The 27,480-nt window shown below is 35.7% G+C and overlaps 1 protein-coding gene across 2 annotated transcripts in view; it reads right to left on the bottom strand.

Moving 5' to 3' along the window:
- LOC144962555 (uncharacterized) overlaps positions 1 to 27,075 on the bottom strand; it is a 57,590-nt gene extending 30,515 nt beyond the window's left edge. The window contains exons 1-12 of one of the 2 annotated variants that reach the window (XM_078895589.1): positions 26,937 to 27,075; positions 21,785 to 21,832; positions 20,502 to 20,653; positions 17,869 to 17,948; positions 16,909 to 17,074; positions 14,862 to 15,041; positions 13,976 to 14,112; positions 12,334 to 12,540; positions 11,387 to 11,492; positions 10,551 to 10,727; positions 1,556 to 1,651; positions 638 to 769 (exon numbers count right to left, since the gene is read on the bottom strand). In XM_078895589.1, coding sequence (XP_078751715.1) covers positions 638 to 769; positions 1,556 to 1,651; positions 10,551 to 10,727; positions 11,387 to 11,492; positions 12,334 to 12,540; positions 13,976 to 14,112; positions 14,862 to 15,041; positions 16,909 to 17,074; positions 17,869 to 17,948; positions 20,502 to 20,653; positions 21,785 to 21,832; positions 26,937 to 26,982 — 1,527 coding nt within the window. In that variant the 5' untranslated portion in view covers positions 26,983 to 27,075. Of the gene's footprint in view, positions 1 to 637; positions 770 to 1,555; positions 1,652 to 10,550; positions 10,728 to 11,386; positions 11,493 to 12,333; positions 12,541 to 13,975; positions 14,113 to 14,861; positions 15,042 to 16,908; positions 17,075 to 17,868; positions 17,949 to 20,501; positions 20,654 to 21,784; positions 21,833 to 26,936 lie in introns of those variants that run through there. The other variant, XM_078895590.1, reaches the window with a different exon arrangement.
- Between the last annotated feature and the right edge of the window lie 405 nt (positions 27,076 to 27,480).

The following is a 27,480-nucleotide window of genomic DNA, read 5'->3' as shown; positions in this document are numbered from 1 at the left end:
AGCAAAATCCTTACATTGAAAGAAGAAAATCTTGCACTTCCCAACGATTAGCTAGCAATTCTCGATTATTCAAAGGGGGACTAAACATTTTTAAATGGGCCCCCAGAAAATCCGTTCTCAATTGGCTTGTGTTAACATTATTGTAAAAAGAATATATTGCGTTTGGTTAAGAATGCTTCCATTACGACAATGAGACCATAACATTTGGACTATCAGACTGCTAAAGAGGCGCACGATACTCTTGACCTATTCAATAAATGCCTCTTTATCTATTAAATTTGTATTCAACGTGTCAGGATGATTAAAACGTACAATGATATAGTGGAAGCGTCTAATATTATTTGTGTAGTATAACTTAATTATCTCCATTAACCCAATACATTTACAATTGAAAATGGGTATGCATTACATGAATATTCTATGCTTTGGTTATAACAAGTTGTCAAATGGTGAAATCAATTGAATATCATCGAAAAACTAGTGATCTGATATGTGAATGATTCAGTGTCAGACAAACCACATCGGCTATCTTCGGCCTTCTGATCACAGTTCAACCGTACCTTAATTACATCAAGGAGGACAATTTCACATGGATCATTTTATACTGTTTTACATTGAATGCAAACACTTACTGTACCTTAAGTGCTGTCAAGATGGAGCGCTCTCTCATTCTCTTGTGTGCACCATTCATTTTTGTGTCTTGTTGATGGCACTTTGTTCCAATGAGACCCTCAAAGTCTCTGAAAACCCTCGCCATGAAGAGGTCAACCTAAAATTAGTAAAAAGCAATTTAATGATAATAATAATAATGATGATGATGATGATGATGATGATGATGATGATGATGATGATGATGATGATGATGATGATAATAATAATAATAATCATAATAATAATAATAATTAATAATAATATAATAATAATAATAATAATAATAATAATAATAATAATAATAATAAAATAATAATAATAATAATAATAATAATAATAATAATAATAATAATAATAATAATAATAATAATAATAATAATAAAGTAATAGAGCACGCTACATAATAATCACAAAAATCAGAAATATAAAATTCATTAATTGTGGTTTTATGTATTTTTTAAATTATGTCACGAAAATATCTTACCTCTTATCTGATGGAAGTGAATGTAAGACATTTGGGGCATGAGAATATGCCTAATCAGACAATGGTTTAGAGCCTTTTTAGGTACAACTAATCAGATGAAAACTTTGTTAAATTGTCGTCGTTGTATAGAAAATGATTATTTCAATGAGTCTCAGAAAAAAATAGAGAAAAATGAATATGAAAAACAATTGAGAAAATTTGAGATTTGTAAAAAGTACTCCTCTCAATGACATGCCGTCATTTATTAAATCCACTTATAATATTTATGCAATCACTTCAAATGGCATTTACCATTCATTCTCTTTTCTTTGTAGTTGATTTGGAAAAGTTCGAATCAAAAGTTGACTGGGCCAAACATATAAAACAATGCATATAGTAGTTTATAAATACATAACTAAATCCATAATTTTTCAATATTACCTTCTGTTTCTCGTCAATCCCTTTAGCTTCCCAACGACTCAGCATTGCAGATAAGGAAAGCCAGCACTGAATACTCTTGGCATTGAGACAATAGTCCTGGATTGAAGAGTAAAACGAAAACAGAATCATATTCGTCACCTTAGTAATATTAAGGACATTAAGGTATTAAGGACAATAAACGGGATATCAAAACTCATAGATTCATTTTACTCACCGTTTAAACTAAAAATATTAAAAACTGATGATCGTCCAGCATTCAATGCCAATGCGTGTTCCGTGTTAAGGGGCGGTTTGGGTCTAATTATTAGGAAAATCCTTCAAAAATTTGATTTTGAGATTTTGGTGGAAAATGATATTTTATTATCTTAGAAACAATATAATTAAAGTCCAAATTCTTAAAATAGACTATAAAGGCACGAAATACACAGTCAAAAATGGTACAGGTAGTAAGAAATGTGTGAAAAACGGGAAGCCATTTTGCTATTTTCTCAAAATGTCATTTTTCTAAGGGTATGGGAAACTGTGTCAAACGTTTCTCAGAATCTATTCAATGAAATTGTCTGAAAATTTCCACAGTTATGACAGAGATAATGTATTATGTCACCATAGAGAGATTTTTTTGATAAGATTTGTGAATTTTAAATTATAATCCTAAATCTGAATTTTTTACATCAATTTTTTCATAACATTTTGATTCTCAACTTTGTAATGATCTAATAAAAATTACATAAGCTAAAGCGGTAAAATCTCTCTATGGTGACACACTATGGTACAATGTTGACAAGAGGGAAGAATATGGAGGTCATTCCTTCATTAGTTTTTGTGGAACGTTTGCCACAAGATTGTTATATTTTTTGATGTCAGACCCCCCAAATTAGATCGCAAAATGGGTATCAACACATATAATTAAATTTTTTCACCATAAATGTTGTTTTTTAACCTATATTGATGATACAGAATGATTAAAACCGCCCAATATAGGTAATTAAATTTTTTTTAGAAAAGACCCAAACCGCCCCTTAACCAGCATATAATGGGAGCAAGTAGCAAACGTTCACGTCGTGCTCCTGTAATCCTTCTCTGAAGGAGACTGATTGCTACACTACGCGACCAGAGAGAATAAATTGGGCGGTAAAAGGATAGCCCCTCGGCCCAGACAATGGAAAACTTCAATGTTGTAAGTTTCAACACAGAAGGAATCTCCCATACCAAATGCAAGATACTGACAGAGCTAAAAGCAGATATAATTTGCTTACAGGAAACCCACAAAGACTCAAAACCACCTTGCATACCTGGCATGCAACTAGTAATACACCACGAACACCCAAAATATGGAAGTGCCATGTACACTCGAGAAAAATCTACCATACTGAAAAGCGATGATCACTCAGAAAATGACATTGAGATTCTCAGAGTAGAAACAACACTGATTACCATCATATCTGTGTACAAACCTCCATTAACCCCATTCAAGTGGCCCCAAATGAATCTATCCGATAGAAAACCAACCCTGATCATTGGAGATTTTAACAGCCATAACACTATATGGGGATATGAGCAAAATAACATTGACGGAGATGCTGTTGAGGAGTGGGCGGCCGGCAATGACCTCACAATCCTCCATAACCCCAAAGACAAGAAAACCTTTATGAGTGCCCGGTGGAAGAAAGGTTACAATCCGGACCTGGCATTCATATCCTCTCAACACTTCTCAAACTTTGAAAGGACTGTAGGTGAGCCTATACCGAAATCTCAACACAGGCCTATTACCATCAGCATCAAACCAGCTGTTAAAGCCCTCGAATCAAATGCGATACCACGATTCAATTTTAGAAAAGCAAATTGGGAAAACTTTACTAAAGATTTAGACAATGAGATCACCAATATAAAAAGTGACCCACAGAGATACGACGACTTTAGAACACTCATATGGAAAGTTGCAAAGAAAAACATCCCCAGAGGATGCCGAAAAAGTTATATTCCATGTCTCCAAGATGAAAGCAAGAAACTAATATGAAAGATACATTGAATCATACAAGGTGGATCCTTTCAGCGAAGAAACCCTAGAACTGGGTGAAGAACTCACATCAATGATAGCCGATGAAAGATCAGAAAGATGGAAGGAATTAATAACCTCCACCAATATGACCCTAAACAGCAAAAAGGCCTGGACTACAATTTCAAAACTGAATAATGACAAAAATACCCAGACAAGAGTGGCTGCAGTAACACCTGACCAAGTAGCACATCAGCTTCTACTTAATGGGAAACCAGCCAAGAAAGCACGAGGCCAACTAAAAGCCCTGAAACGTGAAATGGACAAAGCCCTCAAGGATAGTGAAGATCATCTTGACTCTTTTACCCTGGAGGAGCTACTAGAGGCCTTGTCCCATCTGAAGGCAGGAAAAGCATCTGGACTGGATGGAATCACAACTGAGATGATTCAACACTTTGGCCCGAGAACCCTATCCTGGCTATTGGACCTCTTCAATGTATGCGCAAGGACAAACAGGCTGCCAAGTGCATGGAGGAAAGCAAGAGTAGTCGCCCTACTGAAACCGGGGAAAGATCCAAAATCCAAGAAAAGCTATCGCCCGATCTCCCTCCTGTGCATCGCATACAAGCTATTTGAGCGAATGGTTATGTCCCGCATGTCACCCAGTCTAGACGAACAACTGTCTCCAGACCAGGCTGGATTCCGACCAGGACGGTCAACATGTGGTCAACTTCTTAACCTTACACAATTCATAGAAGATGGGTTTGAGACAAAACAGGTTACTGGCACAGTCTTCGTCGACCTCACTGCAGCCTATGACACAGTGAATCACAAGATCCTACTCCTCAAAGTGGCTAAAATGATAAAGAATAAGAAAATTGTAAATATTATCCAGTCACTTCTCGAAAACAGGCGCTTCTTTGTTGAAATGGATGGCAACACTTACTGTACCTTAAGTGCGTCAAGATGGAAGGGTCTCTTTAAATTTTCTTGTTTTGAACCCTTTTTTTGTTTATTTGGGTGGCAACCCTTTTTTTTCCCAATTTAGACCCCTCCCAAAATCCTGGGAAAAAAATCGCCCCATTTTGGGAAGAAAGGTTTAACCTAAAATTAGTAAAAAAGGGAATTTAATTTATAATAATAAAAGTGAATGATGATGATGAAGATATGGGATGATGTTTATGATTGAAAATGATGTATGATATGGGTAAAAATAATTTAAAATAATCATAATAATAAAAAATAAAATTTAAAATAAAATTAAAAAAATATAAAAATAATAATTTAAATTTTAATAAAACAATAATAATAAAAAATTTAAAAAAATAAAATAATAATAATAATAATAATAATTTAAAAATAATAATAATTTAAAAAATAATACTAATAATAAAAATAAAAAAAAAATAATAGAGAACCTACATAAAAATCACAAAAAACAAAAAATTTAAAAATTTAAATTTTTTGTGGTTTTTTTGTATTTTTTAAAAAAAATGGGCACGAAAAAAAAATCGTACCCCTTATCTGAAAAAAAGTGAATGGAAGACATTTGGGGGGATGAGGGAAAAACGGGGGCCTAAACCAAAAAGACAATGGTTTAAAAGCCTTTTTAAAGGGACCAAATAATCAGAAGAAAACTTTGTTTTAAAATTTTGGTGGAAAATGATATTTTATTATCTTAAAACAATATAATTAAAGTCCAAATTCTTAAAATAGACTATAAAGGCACGAAATACACAGTCAAAAATGGTACAGGTAGTAGAAATGTGTGAAAAACGGAAGCCATTTTGCTATTTTCTCAAAATGTCATTTTTCTAAGGGTATGGGAACTGTGTCAAACGTTTCTCAGAATCTATTCAATGAAATTGTCTGAAAATTTCCACAGTTATGACAGAGATAATGTATTATGTCACCATAGAGAGATTTTTTTTGATAAGATTTGTGAATTTTAAATTATAATCCTAAATCTGAATTTTTTACATCAATTTTTTCATAACATTTTGATTCTCAACTTTGTATGATCTAATAAAAATTACATAAGCTAAAGCGGTAAAATCTCTCTATGGTGACACACTATGGTACAATGTTGACAAGAGGGAAGAATATGGAGGTCATTCCTTCATTAGTTTTTGTGGAACGTTTGCCACAAGATTGTTATATTTTTTGATGTCAGACCCCCCAAATTAGATCGCAAAATGGGTATCAACACATATAATTAAATTTTTTCACCATAAATGTTGTTTTTTAACCTATATTGATGATACAGAATGATTAAAACCGCCCAATATAGGTAATTAAATTTTTTTTAGAAAAGACCCAAACCGCCCCTTAACCAGCATATAATGGGAGCAAGTAGCAAACGTTCACGTCGTGCTCCTGTAATCCTTCTCTGAAGGAGACTGATTGCTACACTACGCGACCAGAGAGAATAAATTGGGCGGTAAAAGGATAGCCCCTCGGCCCAGACAATGGAAAACTTCAATGTTGTAAGTTTCAACACAGAAGGAATCTCCCATACCAAATGCAAGATACTGACAGAGCTAAAAGCAGATATAATTTGCTTACAGGAAACCCACAAAGACTCAAAACCACCTTGCATACCTGGCATGCAACTAGTAATACACCACGAACACCCAAAATATGGAAGTGCCATGTACACTCGAGAAAAATCTACCATACTGAAAAGCGATGATCACTCAGAAAATGACATTGAGATTCTCAGAGTAGAAACAACACTGATTACCATCATATCTGTGTACAAACCTCCATTAACCCCATTCAAGTGGCCCCAAATGAATCTATCCGATAGAAAACCAACCCTGATCATTGGAGATTTTAACAGCCATAACACTATATGGGGATATGAGCAAAATAACATTGACGGAGATGCTGTTGAGGAGTGGGCGGCCGGCAATGACCTCACAATCCTCCATAACCCCAAAGACAAGAAAACCTTTATGAGTGCCCGGTGGAAGAAAGGTTACAATCCGGACCTGGCATTCATATCCTCTCAACACTTCTCAAACTTTGAAAGGACTGTAGGTGAGCCTATACCGAAATCTCAACACAGGCCTATTACCATCAGCATCAAACCAGCTGTTAAAGCCCTCGAATCAAATGCGATACCACGATTCAATTTTAGAAAAGCAAATTGGGAAAACTTTACTAAAGATTTAGACAATGAGATCACCAATATAAAAAGTGACCCACAGAGATACGACGACTTTAGAACACTCATATGGAAAGTTGCAAAGAAAAACATCCCCAGAGGATGCCGAAAAAGTTATATTCCATGTCTCCAAGATGAAAGCAAGAAACTATATGAAAGATACATTGAATCATACAAGGTGGATCCTTTCAGCGAAGAAACCCTAGAACTGGGTGAAGAACTCACATCAATGATAGCCGATGAAAGATCAGAAAGATGGAAGGAATTAATAACCTCCACCAATATGACCCTAAACAGCAAAAAGGCCTGGACTACAATTTCAAAACTGAATAATGACAAAAATACCCAGACAAGAGTGGCTGCAGTAACACCTGACCAAGTAGCACATCAGCTTCTACTTAATGGGAAACCAGCCAAGAAAGCACGAGGCCAACTAAAAGCCCTGAAACGTGAAATGGACAAAGCCCTCAAGGATAGTGAAGATCATCTTGACTCTTTTACCCTGGAGGAGCTACTAGAGGCCTTGTCCCATCTGAAGGCAGGAAAAGCATCTGGACTGGATGGAATCACAACTGAGATGATTCAACACTTTGGCCCGAGAACCCTATCCTGGCTATTGGACCTCTTCAATGTATGCGCAAGGACAAACAGGCTGCCAAGTGCATGGAGGAAAGCAAGAGTAGTCGCCCTACTGAAACCGGGGAAAGATCCAAAATCCAAGAAAAGCTATCGCCCGATCTCCCTCCTGTGCATCGCATACAAGCTATTTGAGCGAATGGTTATGTCCCGCATGTCACCCAGTCTAGACGAACAACTGTCTCCAGACCAGGCTGGATTCCGACCAGGACGGTCAACATGTGGTCAACTTCTTAACCTTACACAATTCATAGAAGATGGGTTTGAGACAAAACAGGTTACTGGCACAGTCTTCGTCGACCTCACTGCAGCCTATGACACAGTGAATCACAAGATCCTACTCCTCAAAGTGGCTAAAATGATAAAGAATAAGAAAATTGTAAATATTATCCAGTCACTTCTCGAAAACAGGCGCTTCTTTGTTGAAATGGATGGCCGGAAGAGCAGGTGGCGCACCCAGAAGAATGGTCTTCCCCAAGGATCAGTGCTGGCTCCAACACTTTTCAACATATATACAAATGATCAGCCTGAGTTCCCAAATATCCGCCGATTCATATATGCTGATGACCTATGCCTCGCAACACAGGATGTGTCCTTCCAACCAATCGAGAGCAGACTGACAAATGCCCTAGACACCCTTACAAAGTACTACACTAAAAACTCGCTGAACGCCAACCCAGGGAAAACACAAGTGTGTGCATTTCACCTCAATAACCACCAAGCCCACAAAAAACTTAACATCAAGTGGAATGGCCAGACATTAGAGTACAACTACCACCCAGTGTACCTCGGAGTGACGCTTGATCGAACTCTGTCCTTCAGAGAACACGTGAGAAAGACCAAGGCAAAAGTGTCCACGCGTAATGCCCTCCTTGGAAAGCTGGCAAACATGAACTGGGGAACTGACCCTAAAACTCTAAGGACCACAGCATTGGCCCTCAGCTACTCAACTGCGGAGTACTGCTCAGCTGTATGGGCCCGATCATGCCATGCCTCCAAGCTAGACCCCGAGCTCAACAACGCCTGCCGGATCATAACGGGCCAGCTGAGAGCAACACCATTACCACTGGTCTACCGTGCAGCAGGAATAGCCCCACCACACATCCGGAGGGAAACCCATGCCCAAATACAAAAATACAAACAGGAAATGGACCAGAGACACCCCCTTCATAACCACAATTGCCCCAAAAGCAGGCTCAAATCAAGAAAAAGCTTCCTCACAGTAGAGAGCCTTCACCCAGACCACTCAGCATTCTTCCGCCTGGACAAATGGGTAGAATGGGACAAGACAGTAAACGATGCCCTCCAGCCCCCAACAGAAAAGCTCCCAGCAGGCACAGACCTCAAGAGAAAAGAATGGGTGGCGTTGAACAGAGCTAGAGCAAAGGTGGGAAACACCGCCACCAACCTCTTTAAATGGAAAATCTCACCGGGCACTGAATGCCCATGCGGTCACCCCAGACAGACCATGGACCACATCCTGTCCGAATGCTCGCTGGGACCTCACTGCACCAATGCTGACCTGAGGGAATGCAACCAGACTGCCCGGGACTGGCTGACTCACTGGCGCGACAAGATATGATGATGACCAGCATATAATGCGTGTTCCGTGTTAACCAGCATATAATGCGTGTTTCGTGTTAACCAGCATATAATGCGTGTTTCATGTTAACCAGCATATAACGCTAGTGTTTCATGTTAACCAGCATATAACGCTAGTGTTTCATGTTAACCAGCATAATGCGTGTTTCATGTTAACCAGCATATAATGCCGGTGTTTCATGTTAACCAGCATATAATGCGTGTTTCGTGTTAACCAGCATATAATGCGTGTTTCATGTTAACCAGCATATAATGCGTGTTTTATGTTAACCAGTATATAATGCGTGTTTCATGTTAACCAACATACAATGCGTGTTTCATGTTAACCAGCATACAATGCGTGTTCCGTGTTAACCAGCATACAATGCGTGTTCCATGTTAACCAGCATACAATGCGTGTTTCATGTTAACCAGCATACAATGCGTGTTTCGTGTTAACCAGCATATAATGCGTGTTTCATGTTAACTAGCATACAATGCCGGTGTTTCATATTAACCAGCATATAATGCGTGTTTCATATTAACCAGCATATAATGCGTGTTTCATATTAACCAGCATATACCGCCAGTGTTTCATGTTAACCAGCATATAATGCGTGTTTCATATTAACCAGCATATAATTCGTGTTTCATATTAACCAGCATATAACGCTAGTGTTTCATGTTAACCAGCATATAATGCTAGTCTCATATTAACCAGCATATAATGCGTGTCTCATATTAACCAGCATATAATGCGTGTTTCATATTAACCAGCATATAAGGCGTGTTTCATATTAACCAGCATATAACGCCAGTGTTTCATGTTAATCAGCATATAATGCCAGGAATTCATATTAACCATTCTAATCTAAAGTAATGAATGACCTTTAAATAGAAGAAGTCTAATATCCAAAATGGTGTGAATGGACTAGGCCAAAAACTTTTAAAGTTTTCGGATGGTTGAATTTCCCTTATATCTACTGAATATACATTTTTGTAATTGATGAAAGGGACTTGATGTGGCACAAAACACTAATCCGACATGACCTAGTTATTTCAGTTAATTTAATCGAAACCCGAATTTTGCAATAGCCAACAACCCTCATCACTATAGTATTCAGATATTTGGTAACAACTGAACTGGTGGGATAGTAAGCGTCAAAGCATAGGAAAGTATTGCTATACTTTGTGATGAAAAGTTTGTTTTCTTTTGGCCCAATGTCATCAATACACGTACATGGCCCTGAGCCGTGACTCTTAATAATGTTATATCACCTAAGTTCATTTTTTAAAAACTGCTGATGGTACTTGTGCTATTGCTACAACAGCTGCTGCTGCTGCTGCTGCTGCTGCTGCTGCTGATGATGATGATGATGATGATGATGATGAAGATGATGAAGATGATGACGATGCTGGTGGTATTGATAATGATAATAATTGCTTGTGGTTGTGATTGTGCTGGTGGTGATGCAGATAATTATAATAATAATGGTAGTAATGATGATGCTGCTGATGATAAGATGATGATGATGATGATGATGCTGATGATGATGATGATGATGATGATGATGAAGATGATGAAGATGATGACGATGATATTGATAAATTACATGAATAGTTTCCAGCACTTTTATGTTCGGTAAGTATGTAAGGCCCATGTCAAACAAGATGTACATAGAATCCATTCCGCTGATGACGTCATCTTTGAACATTTCCGTCAAAACAACAATACAGGCCTCAGAACCACAAGCCATTAGACCACTCACAAAACATTTCCTTTTCAACTCCTAGTATCAGAAATGTAAAGGCAAGATAAACAATATCAATCCATTGAGGAAATTATTATGTGTTTTTCTCACTTGACTCCATAATCACGTACAAATATTCACACACACACACACACAGACACATCCACACACACACATACACACACAAACACACACTGATGCATACAGCAAAGGTTACAATGCTACACAGATAGATCACTATCAAGGAACTATCAAATATATACAAAAGCATTAGCAAAAATTTTAATCGGAATAATAAAAAAATGAATAATAATAAAATTAAATTATCTCTCCCCCCCCCCCTCTCTCTCTCTCTCTCTCTCTCTCTCTCTCTCTCTCTCTCTCTCTCTCTCTCTCTCTTTTACTCTCTTCTCCCAAAACGTTTTGTATAGAGTCCCAGTGCTTGTGATACCAAAAAAAAGCCAACCCAAAAATCACATCAAACACAGTTAATAGGAACTGAATTTCGATGAAATGTCTTAATATTGAGGATGTCTCAAGCACTTTTTTGGTCAAGATATATAAATAGATAAATAAACTTTGATAAAATAGAGTTGTAACGTGACCCTGTGCATACAGCAAATACTGAACGCTACAAAAGTATTATTTTTGAATATTATTTTTACTATAAAGACGAAAAAAAATATTATTTTGAAAACCTGTGCAATACTTTGATCGATCTTAAGTGTCACAAATTTATCATTTTTGATATCCCTGATAGCTTGTTCTTGGGCGTTCCTTAGCGAGGAAACAAACATCGAGAACCTGGAAGAGATTCAAGAGTAGATTCATGAATAAGATCGTGAGTACGATATTACTGATCATTTTACAGAATCTGAGTGTGAATTGAATTTTCCTAATCGATAGAAGTTCATCTGTGTGTCCCCCAATTTACAATATATTTCAGGATGTAATCAAACTTTAAACCGGTAACTACACTCTTGTCGACTACTGAGAAAAGCATAGCATTCAAACGGCCCAATCGTAAATGATGTGATATTATTCAATTTATTGAACACTCATAAAAGTATAATACTGGGTATTCACCATAAATACACACAAACACACACACACACACACATAATAATAATAATAATAATAATAATAATAATAATAATAATAATAATAATAATAATAATAATAATAATAATAATAATGACGTTGAATTTAACATTATTATTATTATCATTATTATAATTATTATTATTATTATTAATAATAATAATAATAATAATAATAGTAATAGTAGTAATAATGACAATAATAATAATAATAATAATGATAATAATAATAATAATAATAATAATAATAATGATAATAATAATAATAATAATAATAATAATAATAATAATATTAATGATGATGATGATGATGATGATGATGATTATGATTATGATGATGATGATGATGATGATGATGATGATGATGATGATGATGATGATGATGATGATGATGATGATGATGCTGATAATAATAATAATAATATTTTCTTCTTTTAATGGATTCTTAACTAAAAAATGAAAGCCTTGAGTACATTACGTATGCAAAAAGAAAAAAAACAAATTTTAAGGAGCAGGCTACCACTTCCAAACTAGACATCACTTACTGTTGAGCTGGTATTACATCTTCCACATCATTAGAGCTAATATCCACGACAAACTGCTCCAGCGACATCTCAATGATACCATCTAGAATATCAGTCTCTAGAGGATCATCATATTCCATGGCGAGATCAAATATTTCATACCCTGAGAGATCTCTCTCAAATGATCCGAACGTTGATATTTCTCTTGAAACAAGCACTAATGACTGTCTATTGGAGGGGGGGGGGGGTGTTAAAAACATATAAAAATATAACATTAGTGTTTTAGACGATGTCTTTTACATATAAAGAGCTCTTTTGATATATATATATATATATATATATATTGTAATAATCTTTTAACGATAAGGCCGAGTTTATTTCAAATAATAATTTGTGGCCAGACATCTCAAAATGATATAACGTGGGGATTAACATGATGCTTAAAATTCCATTTAAAACTATACTTAGAGAATGTCAGTCGTAATAAGAGCTTTAATTTAGGAGAGTGAGTTTTGTTTCTTTAACATAAAAGAAAAATAGATTTTGGTGAACTTCAACTCAAATTTCATCACCAAGTTCATTCCTACATACTATCAGGGCAGTGAAGAGCAGAAACAACGGTGTAGGCATAATGATAATAATAAGAATAAGAGGTGGGAATACTAATATAATTCAAACTCTTTCAATAGTTGAGCCCTGAATAGATTGGTGCACATCAGTATCTTACGAAAATATCCATCTATTAATCTATCAATTTATCTATCTAATATCTATCTTTCTATCTATCTACCTATCTATCCATCTATCTATCTATCTATCTATCTATCTATCTATCTATCTATCTATCTATCTATCTATCTATCTATCTATCTATCTATCTATTTATCTATCTATCTTTCTATCTATCTATCTATAAATATATTTATCTAAAAATCTATCCGTCTATCCCCCCCTCTCTCTCTCTCTCTCTCTCTCTCTCTCTCTCTCTCTCTCTCTCTCTCTGCGCTCGCCTATAGAGCAGTAAAGTTAGGTGCCCCAAACGTAAACAAAGGTCGAGAAGCACGTGGCAAACCACATGTTCCTGTCTTGACAGCTCACGTTCCAATGTAAATAATAGAAAAAAATAACCTTTAAAATTTGGCTGTTAGGTGGCAAAGAAACACATATTCATAAATACTCGATCATGCATCAAATAATGTCTAGATATGGATATTTTATGGAACAAAAGGTAAAATTTTCTAAAATTTATCAAAAGTTACAGTCTATCTATTTTTAGACCAGAGCAAATTATTGCGCTGGTGTGAACAAAACGAGAATTATTCGGAGCCTGATTTTCATAATAATTTAGCCTTATATTATTATTTCTGCAACTGTTAGATTTTATGTAAACATATTTTCAATACTGAAAGTGTATTGCCTACAACTCAAACTACAAATTGGGAGACCTATATTGTGCGTAAATTATTCCGGTCCCTAACGGAAATCACTAGCAACTTGTTATTGTTTACGTTTGGGGCACCTAACTTTACTGCTCTATTAGCAATTACAGAATATTTATATCTAAGTTATATTAAAACTGCAATCAACTAATCAATGCCTTAAAAATAACTAATTACGTTTCTACTAAAGAGCATATAGCACGATACCAAATGAGATTGATTACCTTATGTTTGTAGCCAATTGTCCACTCAATAGCATAGGACTATACAACTGCTGCTGTAAACAGTTCGCCTCATTCATGGTTAGGTCGGGGTTGACTTTATATTGACACTTGATATTGGATTCCACTGGGTTGATCAGCTGATGAAATAATTACATAAAATATCTTACAAATAGCAATATTAAAGCAGAGGGTATATATTATTAATGAACTCAAAGTATTGTAAATTGTAAGTAAATTGACATCAAATATAAGCAATTCAATATTTTTAAAAATAATAATGGGAATACATTTTTTTTCTAATTTGATAATGGATTTGATTAGAACTGATAATTGAACTAAGGTTGTGTTAATAAATCATTATAGCATTACGAATTTATGTCAGATATGTGTAATAATGAGGATCTGACAAAACCAAAATAGAACAATAACAAACAATTATTTGGCTCGACTGTTTATCTAACTTGTTTTTCCAAGCAATAATATAGTTAGAATGAAGTTGACGTCATTCGGGTCTTTGTTTTTTTTTTTTTTTTTTTTTTTTTTGCCATCCGCGTGTTTGAGTAATTCTCACTAAACTTTATTAACCGGACTATAGATAGTACGCGCTTGGCTAAGAGGCTCATAACATTGCCATCCGGAAGTATAACGGACCAACACACAAAACTATGTGTATTCATGAACGTTTATAGTCAGGTTAATACAGTTCAGTGAGCATTACTCATAAACGCGGATAGCAAAAAGCAATAACAAAGACCTGAGTGACGTCATCTTCGAACTATCTATAGATAGTTCGAAGATGACGTCACTCAGGCCTTTGTTAGACAATGACAATGCTGTGAGCTTCTTAGCCAAGCGCACACTATTTATAGCAATGCCGAGTGGTTACCTTTGTAAATAACGGTGCTGGTGTGTCCCCTCGAATGGTTTTGATCAATGACAGTATAGACTTTTGATAACTTTGAGGACCCGTGTGGTTGCAGAAAGCAAGGTCTCTGTGTGTTTCCATTTGGTGACCATCTCCGGGTACAAGTTTAGTTCGTGTCCTACACATCCCAATGACATCATACTGCACATGGAATGATTGCAACCATGAATATTAATTAATATGAACGGACACAAAAAGAAACAATAGTTACATTAAAATCGAAATGTCAGAAATGATAACATAGTTAACACTTGACATTAATTGGATTCAATAATCTGATGTCACGTCGCCCAGCAACGGCGCCATCGTGGTTCTAAACAAAGATAATCGTTACTTTTTATTTTTCATGCTGGCTAGAACTTTTCATATGTCATGTGATCAGAATGTATAAAAGTCAAAACAAGATCATATTCATAATGTTTTTCTCCTCTAGATACACTTTTATGCTCATCGGAGAAATATTTCATAAGGGCGCCATTGTTCCGATAGTTTCGAGCTAGTTACTAAGTTACCATGCGTCATTACGAGGGAAGTGACGTTACGACTATTGAAGCGTATTGTATCCTGACGGGTAAAAAGTAGGTAGATAGTAAGAAGGGTGATACACTAGCGTGCTTCGAAACGACAAGTATTTAAGATGTTGGCGAGAAAGCTCGTCATCCAAATTTCGATCGATCAAAATGACCCCGATGTCAAAAAATCTCAAAACTTGGACTTTTGTTGCAATCTAAAAAGTAAAAGTATCTAGTCTTGAGAAAAAAGCATTCAAAGTTAACTGAAAGTTATTTAAACATTTCAAATGCTCTAAGAAAAAATGTTTAATGTTCAAATTTAATTTTAGATTTTATGAAAATATGCAGAAATGAACAATCTATCATATCATTGGGAAATCCCACTTTTTTTATCGGAAAGTCTCAAAAGCCTTTAACAGCCATAGCTCAAAAATACTTCCAGCCTCCAGCGCCATGTGGACCATATCCCTAGAGCGCCTCACTTAATGCACCAGTTTGACCTTTTGTTGGTCTCTATGATATTGTGTAATTATAATATTATTATCTACGCACGAACTACTATTATCTATTCATATCTACTTATTGTGACAGGGTAATTGAAGGTTTTTTGACCTATGTTACCCTTAAAGATTACGATGTGATATGATATACTCTACGTTACTATGTTGATATATAGATGGATTCAATTCGATTATATTTCAATATTACAATTTTTAAAAACCAGCAAGCAAACGAAACAAAAAGAAAATAGAGCATTTATAGAGTGCAATATCCACTGAAAGTGCTCAGAGCGCTTTACAAGGGTTCCCCAGCCAACAGCAAAACACTTAACTTGAAGGACGAAACATGACTCCTGTGAGGTGATTATAAATTTTCCCCCGACAGAGACAACACTGTTAACGGCCAGGTACTCATTTTGCACCTGAGTACGGTGAGAGAATTGGAGTACAGAGTCAATACCAAGGACTCAACTAAGAGTGGGTCTCGAACCCGGGGCCTTCCGATTCGAAGGCGAGAATCATACCACTAGACCACATAGCCTCACAAATAAACCATGAATAGTAAGAGTAACTTGTATAAATATATTTGTATAAAGCATGGGGAAAATTTGAGGCAAATTAGCTGTTTGATAAGAACAAAATATATAGTGACAAATGAAAAGTAGTTAATTATTACATTCAATAAGGATTTGCTTATCACGGATGATGATAACATGACAATCAAAGCAAAAACATACACCCCAAAAATTCTTAAACTGCTAAGAGTGATGTAAAATAATAATAATAATAATAATAATAATAATAATAATAATAATAATAATAATAATAATAATAATAATAATAATAATAATAATAATAATAATAATAATAATAAATAGCATTTCTATAACGTTGTCCTGTCTATCCCTTTACATTAGCAATGATATTAAGACAAAATAAATCATTTGTAACAATAATCTATAGTATTAATAGACGCATACCCATAAAGATACTCACATAAACGGTCGCTATATCATATTCCTCTCTTGTAGGTAAAATTTTAAGTTGTATTAGAGATACTATCCCTCTTTTTATGTTTTTTATTGTCAGCGGCTCCGTCATTTGTAAAAATATTTCATGGTCAATTATCTCCCCTTTGTTGTACTTGAAATATACTGGATATCTGTATGAGAAACAGAAGAGCGCATATTCTGCAGTATTGTGAAAAAAAAAAATAAACATGTTTTAGAAATTTTAGCCAGTAATCTTGTCCTTCAAATATCGATCTATTTTGAATGACCCTCATCGAAGTCCCAGGTTTAAGAGTTTTTGCCAAGATAAGGGTCATTTAAGTCGGTCGATATTTGAAGGACAAGTTTTCTGGCCAATTTTTTAAGATGCGTGAAGACCTGAGGACAATAGTAACCAAGTTGTGTGGCATATTGATGATTAGATCAACATTGATGATGATGATGATGATGATAATGATGAATGGTGATGATGGTGATCATTATTAAGATGATGACGATATTGTTGTTGTTGTTGTTGTTGATGATGATGATGATGATGACGATGATGATGATGATAATGATATCGATGTTGATAAGATGACGATGATGATGATGATGATGATGATGATGATGACGATGTTGATAAGATGACGATTATGATGATGATGATGATGATGATGATGATGATGATGATGAAGATGATGATGGTGATGATGATGGTGATGATGATGATGACGACGACGATGATGATGATGATGATGATGATGATGATGATGATGATGGTGGTGGTGGTGGTGGTCGTCGTCATCATCATAATGAACGCAATGGTGTTGGTGCTTTTGTTGTATTTATTATCGATTTTGATGGTAAGAAACCGACCGTAAGAAAACGACGACAAAAGAAAAACCAGTTAAATTATTATCTTGGACAAAAGTATATTACAGTGTATACCATCATGATAACCTACCTTTCCATCTCTTGTGACAACTGCGCAGATTTTTCAATATCGAGGTCATCTAGTGATGTTCCTACAACGCAATTCTTGATCTAAAGAGAAAAGACATAGATAAAAATCAACAATAATACCACATTTTCAACACTTTTTTTTCTCTCATCTATTGTCTTACAAACATACAAACAGTGAAACGGTGAAACCTTGCAATAGTATAGCTACTCTGCCCCCTCTGCTATATCGCCAGCCGTGCTCATTGTCAACCCAATGATGAGCATGGAAGTATTATAGCAGCAACGACTTGTGTTAAAAAGTAGTCCTTCAGAGCCATAAGATCGATAGAGTGAGAGTTTATCCTAGTTTCTATAGCGTTAAACGGACTATAGCAATAACCTCCCTTTGGATAAGACGATAGTCTATCACAAAGTACTTTCCGCCAGATTTAACAAATTCAGCTACTGAATCACTTCTGGATGGAAGGGAAAAAGGGGCTCAGAAAAGAATATCACCTTCACCTTGGATCGTTTCAGGTCCCGTTAAGTGTGAAGCGAGTGCTCTACCAACTGAGCAATCGTTTAACAGTTCATTATACCGTCAATTCGGAATGCCGCCAAATGCGTTAATTTTGCCGCTGTGAATTTGGCGCGTTTTGAGTAATCTCAGATTTTTGTTGTTGTTGAAGTTATTTTATTGGTGAAACAAATGCCGCAAAACTCAATTGACCCATGTCTTCACTTAACCCTCTCCTTACCCGCCAGTTTCAGAATTTTCGCCAAAACTTCACATCCACCCAACACAAAAATAGATTGTTCTTACCCAAACAGAAGATTAACAAGTACATTCTATGCATAATATTGTCCAGCAAAATGAGCTCTACAACACAGTGTCAAGTTTTTATGGTTGTAATAAACAAATTGTCTTCAAAGTTTATGAGAAACAAGAATAATCAGATGAGAAAAATTGTTCGTTGCATCTTAACGAATGTGACTATTTTTCTGCAGTTGGTAAGGAGAGGGTTAAGGCAAAGTTATCTCAGTTGACGGTATCATAAAACGTTGCCGATTCTGAGACATGACGATATAACGAGGTTTAGGTTTCAAATTAAGTAACTTAGGATCAGGAATCGGTGTAAGATAACGATCTGGACAAGTCGTGTGTATGAAAGGTGCCAGACAAAGCAAGAAAGAAAAATACAAGAAAAAAAAAAACTTCCCATAAAAACCAGTCTACCTCGACTGGGGATAAAACCACAGACCTTCTGATTACCGGTAATTTTTTGGATGTTTTTTTTTTTCTTGTATTTTTCTTTCTTGCTTTGTCTGGCACCTTTCATACACACTTGTTCAGATCTTTATTTTAGGCTTCAATGTAACACATTATTTTAGAGAAAGAGTTATTGCTGGAACTAAAAAGTTTGGTCAGGTTTAGAGGATGTTCGTTCTCTCTTCCCTAAGAAATGATATATGGACAGATATGGTTCATAAGCCTTGAAGGCACATCGGATAGATTCTTTAAATTGAAAATGTGAGTGTTAAGTAGATCAAATTAATCAGTAGATTTTTGACCAGTCAAAACATGGAATTTGTGACCCACTTTCACATTACTGTTATTGTTTTTATATCACCAGATGGGTGACTGGTTATCACTCGATTTTCTCTATCATATTATAAACATGAGAATTTACAGACAGTTTTCTGTTTGGTTCTATAGATAAAATGAAGTTGACGTCACTCGGGTCTTTGTTATTGTTTTTTGCCATCCGCGGTTATGAGTAATTCTCACTAAACTGTATTCTCCAGACAATAAATGTTAAGGTAACACATAGTTTTGTGTGTTGGTTCATTACATTTCCGGATGGTAATGTTGTGAGCTACAGAGCTAATCGCATACTATCTATCAAGTGGTAGAACAGTGGGTATTTTATTTAAATTCATGTCATCAATAGTAAAACCTGTGTAGCTTGCTATGTGTACCAATCACGACCATTGTTTATATTAAAACGACTGTCCGAGAGGCGTGGTTATCTAGGTGTTTATAGATAGTATGCGCAAGAAGCTCATAACATTGCCATCCGGAAGTATAACGGACCAACACACAAAACTGTGTGTATCCATGAACGTTTATAGTCGGGTTAAAACAGTTCAGTGAGCATTACTCATAAACGCGGATGGCAAAAATCAATAACAAAGACCTGAGTGACGTCATCTTCTAACTATCTATAGAAACTGCAAAATTAGTCCTTCGAAACTTATAACAATTACATACATTTTTCCCAATCAAAGATTATGAATTCAATCCAAGTTTTATTATCTAATTACGGTGGTTCCGATAGCTCAGTCAGTAGAGCACTCACTTCGCACCCAAATGGCCGAGATCGATCAGGGTAAACTAGAGATTTTTTTTCTGACCACCTGTCCACGCAGCAGTGATTGGCAGATGGGTCTGTTAGGTCAGGCGAAAAGTACTTTGCGATAAACTTTCATCCTATCAAAAGGGTGGCAAACGATTACAACTATCCATTTCAGGTTATAGAAACCGGTATAAGCTCCGACACCAAGGGCTCTGAAGGACTCCTTTTTTTTTACCTAATTCATCCCGACATAATACAGTTTTTATGAGACGGTCACAATTATAGGTTTTATACTCACAGACACAACCATCTCGCATTTTCGCGGAGCATCTAAAATGACGTCACATAACACGTGATGATTTTGAGACGATTGACTCAACGATAAGACTCCGCTGCTCGTCTCAAGATGGTATTTGTAGGTATATGAAGAGCCTTGCTTGAACCAAGTTTCTGTGGAGGTAAAATGAGTATATAATATTAATAGAGTTAACACGATATCAGTACGGACATTTATACGCACACACACACACATGCAACACACACACATACACACACACACACACACATACACACACAAATAAACAAACAAATAAAAATAAAAAATTAAAAATATGCGTCATTCCTAGGGAAGTGACGTCACGACTGTGATGCCTATTGCTATTGATTCCTGGCGAGTAAACTAAATGATATAAAATATGTATGTAACGTTTTATCTTCATTTAAAGATTGAAATCTATACCCACATCAATTCTAGATTTAATTTAATTTATACTTTAAGCAATGTATTTACTTACAAATATATTATGTTAGAATCTTGTTGTTTAGGTCTTTATCTTAAGTTTATTGAATACATGACCTCAATGTGGAAAAATGTCTTGTTACATACCGATGTGGTATTTATCAGTTTTTAATATTTTTATCTCAAATAATATGCAATGTGCTATGTCCAGTATATTGCTACTTGTGTTTTAAGGGCATTTAAGGAACACTTGGCCCATTTTAAAGCTCTTTTACCGATATGACATGATATGATATATGATATATAATTTTCATAAAGGATCAATAAAGTATATCTTATCTTATCTTAAACACTCGAAAACTGTTGGTGTTTTTTGTTGTTGTTGTGGGTGTGTGTTTATGACAGTTCGAAAGACAAACTGTAGAGAAACAAGTAGGTAGGTAGGTAAATAGATAAACCGTTAAATAGATGGATAGACAGTCAGTCAGTATGTCTGTCAGTCAGACAGACAGACAGACAGACAGACAGGCAGAGAGACAGGAATATAGATAGATAGATAGATAGATAGATAGATAGATAGATAGATAGATAGATAGATAGATAGATAGATAGATAGATAGATAGATAGATACAACAAACCAAACTCACGTAACACACAGTCCTGATGATGGCTGAAAGACCTGAAACATCGATGTAGACTGACTCCAACTTCGTGGTAAATATTACAATAATAAATAAATAGATAGATAGATAGATAGATAGATAGATAGATAGATAGATAGATAGATTGATATATAATTACATAGATCGATAGATAGAGGATCAGGGATGATATTTTTTACCTTCAATATCACAGGAAGTTGGAGTTGAGAAGTGAACTGCAGACACATCTGCAACAAAGAGTTATATACAGTAAATGTGATGGCGATAATGATAACGACAATGGCATTGAGCAAGTCACCTTCAAGGTTTATGAACCATAATATCTGTCCGTATATCATTTCTTAGGTAAGAGAGAACGAACATCCTCTAAACCTGACCAAACTTTTTGGTTCCAGTTATAACTCTTTCTCTAAAATAATGTGTTACATTGAAGCCTAAAATAAAGATCTGAACAAGTGTGTATGAAAGGCAGGTTTTATGGTCTTGGGGCATTTCTTACTTGAGTTTTTATTTACCGCAATATCCACTAAACGTGCTCTCAACCAACAGCAACACGTAATACGAAGACGAGACATACCGCCTGTAAGGCGAAATTATAACAGTTTTTTTTTTTTCCGACGGAGACAACGCTGTTTTCGGCTAGGGACTCATTTTACACCCCGAGTACGGTGAGAGAAAGTGAGTAAAGAACCTTTTCCAATGACTCAATTATGTACCGCTCAGAGAAGGACTCGAACCCTGGGCCGAGTGCCAAATCACTAGACCACATAGGCACCACGTAGTTTGTGGTTTAACGTTCGGAAAGGTAGGTCCCAGCTTCAGTTCCTTCTCTAATTGGCTGGAAGTTGAGTCCGATTATGAAAAGGGCTTTTTATTCACGAACAAAACTGAAATATGGCCATTATAGGGGCTACAAGTGTCGTGTCTTGACCATGTTTAGTGTTTGGATAGGGTTCTTTTACAAAGCGCTATGAACACGTTTAGTCACTATGCAATAGATGAATGCTCAAGTTTTTTTTTTATTAAAACGATAGCTTGGATGTAAAAATAAAACACCCCCCCCCCCCCAAATAAAAAGAAAAATAAACACCCCTAACAAGTGCTTTGAACTGTAGGGAATGATAATTTGGCTACATTTAGCTTGATGGAGGAATACATCTAGCATATTAAAGCACAATAAGCATATGTTAAAGTGTGTTATATAAATTTATTTATCTCTCTATCTACCTATCTATCGATTTATCTATCTACCTATCTAACCATCTATCTATCTATATTCTATATATCTATCTACATATTTCCTTGTACGTGAGCCTCGCCCCGAGTCCCCAGAATAGTTACTTATTTGATGCCCCTGTATGGCATTTGTTAAAAGTTCACAGTGGACATATGAAGAAATGAAGTGAGTAGGAAAGTGCCAGAAGACAATAGAGAATAAAAACTTCGCGGCGGCGATGGGGGCTCGTACCCGCGATCTTACTGGTACGACAACTCCGCCTGGCCGGGGAGATCGTGGCTCTACCGTAAGAGCTATCCACCCCCCCCCCTCCACCAAAAAAAAAAAAAAAAATGTCGCTTCAAACCGTAGTCTAACTAGAGCCTTCTCTCCCCGACTTCCACATGTCACCATATTTCATCATAAGATAGGAGGCCCATCAGTCGGATACATCCATATCTCTTTCAAAACATTGCACTTTATCGTTCCATCCCTTTAAACGAATTAACAAATTGAACATCGAACACATTGTTCCCAAATTTCCGGATAAGTCACCGTATTTTGTTGCTTTAATGATTTAGAATTCACTTCATGATTGGATTGATACCTGATATCAAGTTTAAATTGTTCACCTCTAACTTGGGCGAAGTAAAAACCCTTGATCCACAAGATTACAATATCAGAAACGATTCTGTTGATGGTATAATCAGGCGAATTAAACAATGTGTTTGGGATCCAGATATGTTGCCCATCGTTGCGTGAGTTTTGGGAAGCTTACGATGGGAACCGAGTTAGGATTCTAAGGAGCAAAGGCGCAAGAAATCTTTTATAAACCCCTCAAATTTTGAAATCATTTTTTCCGACTGAAAGACATCTTGAAAATATAATTTTATGATAGGTACCGCTTTTTGTCTGCCATATTTTAGTTAAAGTAGAGTTTGACATCACATCACAAATTGTGTAATCTGGATCACGTTACATATTGTTGTTTGTGAGAAGGGATAAAGCACAATTATTTAGGACCATTCAACTATTCTTTTTCTCTCTTTCCCAATTGACGAACGTCTAAGATTACACAGATTCCTTGATTCAGATTTTCGAATGAGACGATATTTTTGTTTGTCTCCTTTATGTTACTTATCCGGTGTACACTGAATGGATCACTGGATAATGATACCTAACAAGACTTTTGACATACCAAGGGCGCAAATCATGAGTCATAGAGACACAAATACACAACACACACACATACACACAAATACACATACACATACACACTTATTCCACGATTAAATAGGACGCCTACTAGTCTGCTGTGCCCTGTAAGCGATACGTATGGACATTGTCCAGTGGTCAAATGGACACTCAACCTCTGTAACTGTCGACATGAGTCAGCTGTTAAGTCTGATTTGTCTAGATTTTTGATCAGTCGAAATTTGTATAGATAGAATGCGCTTGGCCAAGGAGTTCACAACATTGCCATCCGGAGGTATAACGGACCAACACACAAACTCTCGTGTAACCATGAACTTTTATAGTCTGGTTAATACAGTTTAGTGAGAACAACTCACAAACGCGGATGGCAAAAACAATAACAAAGGCCTGAGTGACGTCATCTGCATACTATCTATACATTCAATTTATTTCTTTTGATGCTACCTGATCCCCCCCCCCCTCCCCAAATCAAACTCTCTCTCTCTCTCTCTCTCTCTCTCTCTCTCTCTCTCTCTCTCTCTCTCTCTCTCTCTCTCTCTCTCTCTCTCTCTCCTCTCTCTCTCTCTCTCTCTCTCTCTCTCTCTATCTATCTATCTCTCTCTCTCTCTTTCTTTCTATCTATCGATCTATCTATCAATATATCTATCTCTCTATCTATCTCTTCTCTCTCTCTCACACACACACATACACACAAACACACAAACACACACACACATGTATAAATATATATATATATATATATATATATATATATATATATATATACACATACAATCCTCTATATTATAGCCCTATTTATAACAATTACGAACTCTTAATGACCACAGAAAACAAAAAGACTTTAAGCAGTTCAAGAAACGAAGGTTTTAATTGCCTTCTGCTATGACACCGTGAGACATAAATTGAAGACCGTTTTAAAAAAAATGACTTCTACACTACGGCCAAAGGCTTTGTAAGCTGTCTCCTTGGAAGCGACGTCTCCATGAAATTTCAAATTTATACCAAATCTACTCCCAAATCTATTACATCCAACAAATAAATATTAATAATTATCTACAGGTCTAGTGAAAAAATAGACGTTGAATCTTCTTCTTCTTCTTCTTCTTCTTCTTCTTCTTCTTCTTCTTCTTCTTCTTCTTCTTCTTATTATTATTATTATTATTATTATTATTATTATATATTATTATTATTATTATTATTACTGGGGTCGAAGTGGCCGAGTGGTTAAGGCATTGCACTGTGACCCGGAAGGTCCCAGCTTCGGGCCCCGCTTCAGGCACTTTCGCTTTTTTCCTTGAGCATGATTATTAACCCCCAATTTGCTCACTTGGACAACATGGGAAATGTATGAAGGATTAAGTTTCAGGGTTGTACATGAAGATCAGCTTACTGACAGCTTTGAATTTGATGCTCGCTCTCACCATTCCTGTTCATCATTGCCATTGATTGGCTAATGGAGGAAACCTCCAAAGGGCGAAGAAGTGGGATACAGTGGATCCCCTGGACACAATTGGATGATCTGGATTTTGCAGATGATGTGGCTCTTCTGTCACACACCCAGGACCGGATGCAAGCAAAAATCACAATTATAAACAGCCTCTCGGAATCAATTGGTTTAAGAATTCACCATGCAAAGTCAAAGGTCTTAAGGAAAGGTATGCGTCAGAGGGAGCAGATCAGCGTAAAAGATCAGGAACTTGAAGATATAGACACTTTCTGCAATCTCGGGAGTATAATTGACAAGACTGGAGGCACATAAGCAGAGGTGAAAGCAAGGATAAGAAAAGCACAGGCTGCATTCACATCTTTGAACAGAGTTTGGAGAACAAAAGATATCTCCCTTCGATTAAAGCGAAGACATTTCAACTCAAACGTGAAGTCAGTCCTATTGTATTGATGTGAAACTTGGAATACATCACAGGCATGTATAAAGAGGATCCAGATATTCATAAACAGGTGCATGCGTAAGCTACTCAGAATAAAAGGGATGGATAGAATTAAGAACGAAGAAGTATGGAAAAGAACATAGCAGAAACCAGTGGGAGAGGAAATAGGAAGAATTCGATGTAGGTGGATTGGACCGTGACCTCGATTGGACACACCCTTAGAAAGAATGACTCCACTATAACAAAGAAAGTATTGGACTGGAAAAATCAGGGCAGAAGATCAAGGGGATGGCCACGGGGAACATGGAGAAGAATTAAAGATATACAGAGAACGAGATAAAAATAAGTTAGCTCAGGGTAGAAACTGTTTGTCTGTGGCCTATACCCTGACCCAGGTTGAAAAAGGAAAAGATGATTATGATGATGATAATGATGATGATGATGATGATGATGATGATGATGATGATGATGATGATGATTCTTCTTCTTCTTCTTCTTCTTCTTCTTCTTCTTCTTCTTCTTCTTCTTCTTCTTCTTCTTCTTCTTCTTCTTCTTTTTCTTCTTTTCTTCTTCTTCTTCTTCTTCTTCTTCTTCTTCTTCTTCTTCTTCTCTTCTTCTTCTTATTCTTATTATTATTTATTATTATTTATTATATCATCGATCATCATCATCATCATCATCATCATCATCATCATCATCATCATCATCATCATCATCATCATCATCATCATCATATTATTATTATTGTTATATTTATTATTATTATTATTATTATTATATTATTATTATTATTATTATTATTATTATTATTATTATTATCATTATTATTAATATTATTATTATTATTATTATTATTATTATTATTATTACTATTATTGTTATTATTATTATTGTATTATTATTGTTATTATTATTATTATTATTATTATTATTATTATTATTATTATTATTATTATTATTATTATTATGATCATCATCATCATTATCATCATCATCATCCTTCAAACTACTTACTTGCAGACAGAATCAGAAAATTAATAAGAACACAGAATTTTGCCATAATGAAAGATACACACACATGTGATTTATTAAATTTCACAAACGTTTGTACACAGCAGTCCAAAAATTCATCCTTATTCTTTGGTATAGGTATGAGAATGGAAGGATTTTATATAAACGATAATAAACGTTACGATTTGATTTGGCCATCATAATGGGGAAAAACACACTCTCGAAATCGGGAAAACCGGTTTATTGAAATAACTGATTACACGAAGAATTACAATTTAATGGTGCCCACGACAAATCACCCCTGAGTCAAGTGTGTGTGTGTGTGTGTGGGGGGGGGGGGGGGTTGATGATTACAAATTGTTTTAACAAAAGACACTAGTGTCGAGATTACTTTCTTTCACCCATGTGGCCACAGGTTTGAGTGATTTTGTCGAGACGAGGGTCATATTAATCGATCGGTCTTTGAATGATGAGATCTTGGACCAAAATGTTAATAATAATAATAATAATAAAAATAATAATAATAATAATAATAATAATAATAATG

This window comes from Berghia stephanieae, chromosome 1 (assembly GCF_034508935.2).
Source record: "Berghia stephanieae isolate SIO BIC M18660-M18661 chromosome 1, UCSD_Bste_1.3, whole genome shotgun sequence".
NCBI classification, from domain to species: Eukaryota; Metazoa; Mollusca; class Gastropoda; order Nudibranchia; family Aeolidiidae; genus Berghia; species Berghia stephanieae.
The sequence above is the reverse complement of the archived record's forward strand: the minus strand, read 5'-3'. Positions and strand labels throughout refer to the sequence as shown.